Raw genomic sequence first — 1,186 nt, forward strand, 5'->3', positions numbered from 1 at the left:
CGGGCCATCACACCGCTATGTCCCGCTCCCTCCCGTAACCAGCCGCCCATCTCACCCCAACACCCCCCCCCAACCATCCCACAGCATTGCCCCACAGTAGACTTCACCCTGCACACGTATCATGGGCCAAGAAAGTGCCCTCACAGCCATCACTGTCCCCTCCCCAACCCTGCAGGATCCACGAGACTCACCTCCGTCAGTGCATGTAGTTGTCCCTGGTGCACGCACACCCCCATGAACCTGCAAGACAGAGGGGACCTGAGCATGGCAATGGTGAGGAGCAGCCCCAGGAGCTCATCCAGAGTCAATGGTAGCTCCAAACCCCCCAGGCTGGGGAAAAGGGGACACCAGGGATGACAGGTTGTACCTGAGGATGTTGGGGTGCGAGAGGCGGTTCATCAGCTGCACCTCCCGCAGCATGTTGCCCCTGTTGCTGGTCAATTTGTTCATCTTCAGCACCATGATCTGCCCCGACTGGCGGTGCCGTACCTAGAGGGGGGCGCAGGGGAGGCTGAGCCCCATGTATCTCTGCAGCACCCCTGCACATGAGGCATGGGGCACCTCAGGGACCATTAGAGCACCCCCAGTGCTGATGATGCACATCCCAAACTCTCTGTGGGACCCCGCTTGTCATGCTCCCCCCACCATACTATACTACCCATTCCTCCCCAAGGCCAAGGCATCTCCACATTGTGACTCCAACCCTGCTGCAAGGACAGGCAGATGCAGGATTGGGGTACACCAGCGATCACCACAAAACCACAGTATTTCCGGGCCAGCACCACGCAGCCAGACCCTACCAGCATGGGTTGGAAGACAGAGGGTGTCCATTGCCCCCCGAACCAGACCCAACCCTGCCCCAAAGCATGACCCCATCCTGGTGGGGCACAGCACTAGGGTGAGGCTGTATATTTAGTCGTCCCCAGCCCGATGCTGTAATGTGAGCTGGAGCCTGGTCTCTGGCCAGGAACAGCAGCTGGGAGCGTGGCCAAGCACGGCCACCCCCATCCTTCAGCCCCGGCACGTGCGGGACAAGGGATGAGCACGGGATTCCCTGTCCCAGCACCACGCTGTGGGGGGCTGAACCAGTGCCGAGTGTCCCTTCCTGAGCTGGGGGTGGGATGAGACCCCCCCAGGCGCAACAGCCGGTGGTGGGGACAACCCACCGGGCCCACACTGCCACCCC

The 1,186-nt window shown here is 61.6% G+C and overlaps 1 protein-coding gene across 1 annotated transcript in view; it reads right to left on the minus strand.

Moving 5' to 3' along the window:
• Nucleotides 1-539, minus strand: part of LOC104404940 (dual specificity testis-specific protein kinase 1-like) — a gene marked incomplete at both ends in the record, with an annotated part of 2,429 nt that extends 1,890 nt beyond the window's left edge. Inside the window, 2 exon segments of the mRNA XM_010013493.1 lie at nt 192-240; nt 368-539. Of these exon segments, the coding sequence (XP_010011795.1) occupies nt 192-240; nt 368-539 (221 nt within the window).
• Nucleotides 540-1,186: the final 647 nt, after the last annotated feature.

This window comes from Nestor notabilis, unplaced genomic scaffold (assembly GCF_000696875.1).
Source record: "Nestor notabilis isolate BGI_N333 unplaced genomic scaffold, ASM69687v1 scaffold23044, whole genome shotgun sequence".
Taxonomy (NCBI): domain Eukaryota; kingdom Metazoa; phylum Chordata; class Aves; order Psittaciformes; family Psittacidae; genus Nestor; species Nestor notabilis.